At 33.4% G+C, this 3,340-nt stretch overlaps 1 protein-coding gene across 1 annotated transcript; it reads right to left on the bottom strand.

Moving 5' to 3' along the window:
• Positions 1-296: 296 nt before the first annotated feature.
• On the bottom strand, positions 297-2,077 carry LOC126691049 (uncharacterized). Its single transcript, XM_050386129.1, has 3 exons — positions 1,940-2,077; positions 1,157-1,303; positions 297-380 (listed from the first exon to the last, which is right to left on the bottom strand). Exons 1-3 carry the CDS (start codon positions 2,075-2,077, stop codon positions 297-299), a joined length of 369 nt encoding a protein of 122 aa, XP_050242086.1.
• Positions 2,078-3,340: the final 1,263 nt, after the last annotated feature.

Below are 3,340 nucleotides of genomic sequence, written 5' to 3'. Positions count from 1 at the left end.
TTACTTACCAAAAAAGAGGTTCAATATTGAAATCGAGGAAACAAATAGATCGAAAAGAGAAGTAATCCTTAATGGTGTATTCAAATGAAACGAAATGCATCTTTCATCACTGCCTACATTTGAATATAAAAGAGAGAAACTCCCCGCAAAGCAATTGCTAGGACAGCAGACCATTTGTAATGCCTACAGATAAGTAGCACAGCCTTTTTCACAGCAGTTGAAAGCACTCACATACTAACATACTAATTATGCACCCATTAGGCCAAATTAACACATCCAAGAATCAATAGAAGACATCAGGGTGCATGGGAGCGTAGCCTTCTGTTGGAGTTGCTTTGCTGAGTCTGTTGTAGTCGCTCTGCCAATACATTATTTTCCACCTGGAATGCATCATAAATAGTTATCAGACTAGAGAAAATTTGGAAAACAACAGGGGACATATAGTTAATTGAAATTATGCAATGACTATAAGGAAAGCAAAAATTCAATCAATATTATTAATGTAGGAACACTAATTGCACAATTTTTATGAACATTTACAGAGGCTGAAATTCAGTGCCACCAGCCTAGCATTTACTTATGGTGATCACCTTTTTAACATAAGTTCTTTAGTTTTATTTGTGTTAATAGCCAATTTCTTTTAGCCGTCATCTGCTATGGCCCTTGCTCCAATCAAATAGCCAGTAGCCAAGCAAACTGACTATTTGGCTAATCTCACCTCATGCATTGACAGCCACAGCTATCCTACACAAATTCAAGCAAGTCTAAAATAAAGCTCACACAAGTCTTAAGTAAATCAATTTCAAGCAAAATCACCCTTCATTTCCTTCGTTCTATCCTCTATAGAAACTGAGCTTTCCATTCAATTTCTATTAAAGAGTAAAGACCCAATTTTTCCCTTATTCAAAAAAAGTGTAAACTGTAAAGTCCTTTCCTTAACTTTTTTAACCTAATCTTTTTGTACCTATTAACGCCAAAAAAGTCAAACAAACAACATGGGGTCTTTCTTTTTTCCAATGAAAACTTAATGGGAAACAAAATTACGTATTAAGAGAACAAACCCCCCCCCCCCCCCCCCCCCCCCCCCCCAAAAAAAAAAAAAAATCCCTCCAAGCATCATAGAAAAAGAAGCATATATGGGGTTTGCGAGATGAACCTCTAATGTTCTCTGCTGATTCTGGTACCCGGACACCTGTTCCCTGAGTTGTTCCAACTCCATTTTGAGAGATCTGTTTCGCTGATTAAGTCCATGAACTTCTCGCTTGAGATTTCTAATTTCCCGATTAAGTGTATCAATTTGTCCCTGCAACTGTGAGAATTTAAACAGCAGAAGAAATTAAACTATACCTCCTGCTAATGTTATTTAAATAATCTGTAGAGAAAAGCAAAGGGTAGTGTTTTGAAATCTTGTCTTCAACTAACAATAATTAAACTAAAATAATATACTCTACATATGTAAGTTACATATGCATCACATTTTCCTAAAATTGAAAAATTGACAATATGTAAATAAAGCCTAAAAAGAAAACAAGCCATTATTAGATTTAAGGATATAATACATTTTACTCCCTTGTAATTCGACTTTATTTCAATTTAATACACAAACTTTTTTCACATTTTTTTTTTTTTTTTTGAGAACAATACACAAACTATCAATTGCTACATTTCAACACTTAAATTTTGGAGTAGAATGAAATCAGTAGGGTTATACTTTGGATGGAATTCTAACAGTTTCGTTTTAATTAAAACTTTAAAGGGTCAAATGTAACAATTAAAAGTTTGTGAAATGGATGAATCACAAGAAGGTGAATTGTAATTTTCCCTATATTCAAACCGTCTTTACGCTAGCCCCATTTGGACGCTGCCCATATCTCCCATCTCCAAAGAAAAGAAAAAGGAAAGGAAAGAACATTAAGGGGAATTATAATACATTGCTAACCACAGGGCGAACACGGTCACGGATATATGTCACGATTTCCTCAATCAATTTTCTACAACGAGCTCTGGCGATACGTTCATTGAAGGTGGTCTTCCATTCACTGATACTGCGCTCCACCCAATCATCAATACTGTCCATGGCAGCGTTCTGTAACTTCTGTTTTTATAAGAAATATCAGGTTGGGGTCAAAAGCTGATTTTAAGCAATAAATGAGTAATCCAATGCCAATGACAATAAGAAAGAAAGAATTGAAGCAAAATTCCAAGTCCAAAAAACAATAAAGTAAATCAAAATAGTAGAAACCCCATAAGATATTATCCAAAAGAAAGAGTAGCATCAATGTAAAATATGGAAAAAGGAGCTTTCTTTATGCTATGTTTGTTTACAAAGAAAAAGTTGGATAAGAAAAAGAAAAAGCATATAATTTTTAGTCGATCTCTAATTTCTCATTTGGAACACAGTGGTTAAAACCAAGTACCCCACAAAACTAGTTTCTTTTTTCTTTCCTCGGTCTTCTTGCAAACCAAACAAGAAGTCAAAAACTGTTATGATTCTTTGAATTCAAATTTTTAAGCCAATGAATAACAAGCTCTCAGCTTTTGTTGGACGTTTCTAATAAAAAGGAAAAAGAATGAAGAAAATAAGAGTACCCTTGAGAGAGAGAAGTCTGGTTTGAGAGATTATGATCTGAGAGCTAACGGAGACTCTGGTTTGAGAGATTGAGAAATTTGAGAGCTTTTCGTTTGGGTAGCGCAATAGACGAAAAAGATGAAGAAGAGTGAAGTCTACGAAGCTATAGGCTTTTATAAACGGTCTGAGGAAATTAGTTAAGTTAGTTACTTCCCGCTCCTTTTGATTTTGGCTTTTTTGTCAGCTGTGGTCAGAGTAATCAACGATGGAAATTTTAGCCACGTTAGAATTTATATATATATATATATATATATATATATATATATTTAAATACAAGATAAAAATTATACTCTAACCTAATCTAAATGTATATGTGTATGAAAAGGGAATGCTAACATAGTCGAAAGCCATAATGGATACGTCCAGTAGGGAAGCCACTCTGGTCGTTCTTCTCTAACAATTTTTTTTTTTTTAAGAGAAAATTGGGTTTATAGTTATTGAAAAATGATATTTTTTCATCTCATGTATTTGATAGGAAACATATGAAAAGAAGGAAAAAAGTTTGACTCCAAACATATTTGGAGTCTTAGGCTTCAACTTCTAATAGGAAAATGATATGTACCCTTAAAAAAATCGGTCAATCAAAGAAATATTATCATATAATGGATCAATCAATAAGTCTAGAATTTAAAAAAAAAAAAAAATCATAGCAGTTGAGATTGAGCAAGTTATTTATTTATTTTTTGTTGGTAAAACAGTGATGTTAACCAA

The sequence above is a fragment of the Quercus robur genome, chromosome 7 (assembly GCF_932294415.1).
Source record: "Quercus robur chromosome 7, dhQueRobu3.1, whole genome shotgun sequence".
In the NCBI taxonomy this organism is placed as follows: domain Eukaryota; kingdom Viridiplantae; phylum Streptophyta; class Magnoliopsida; order Fagales; family Fagaceae; genus Quercus; species Quercus robur.
Note: the sequence above shows the minus strand (reverse complement) of the source record. Positions and strands in the feature narration are given on the sequence as shown.

Coding starts and splice junctions, on each gene's coding strand:
- LOC126691049 (XM_050386129.1), bottom strand. CDS start 2,077: ATGGACAGTATTGATGATTGGGTGGAGCGCAGTATCAGTGAATGGAAG. Junction 1,304..1,939: donor GTGACCGTGTTCGCCCTGTG/GTTAGCAATGTA, acceptor TCACAGTTGCAG/GGACAAATTGATACACTTAA. Junction 381..1,156: donor ATCAGCAGAGAACATTAGAG/GTTCATCTCGCA, acceptor GATGCATTCCAG/GTGGAAAATAATGTATTGGC.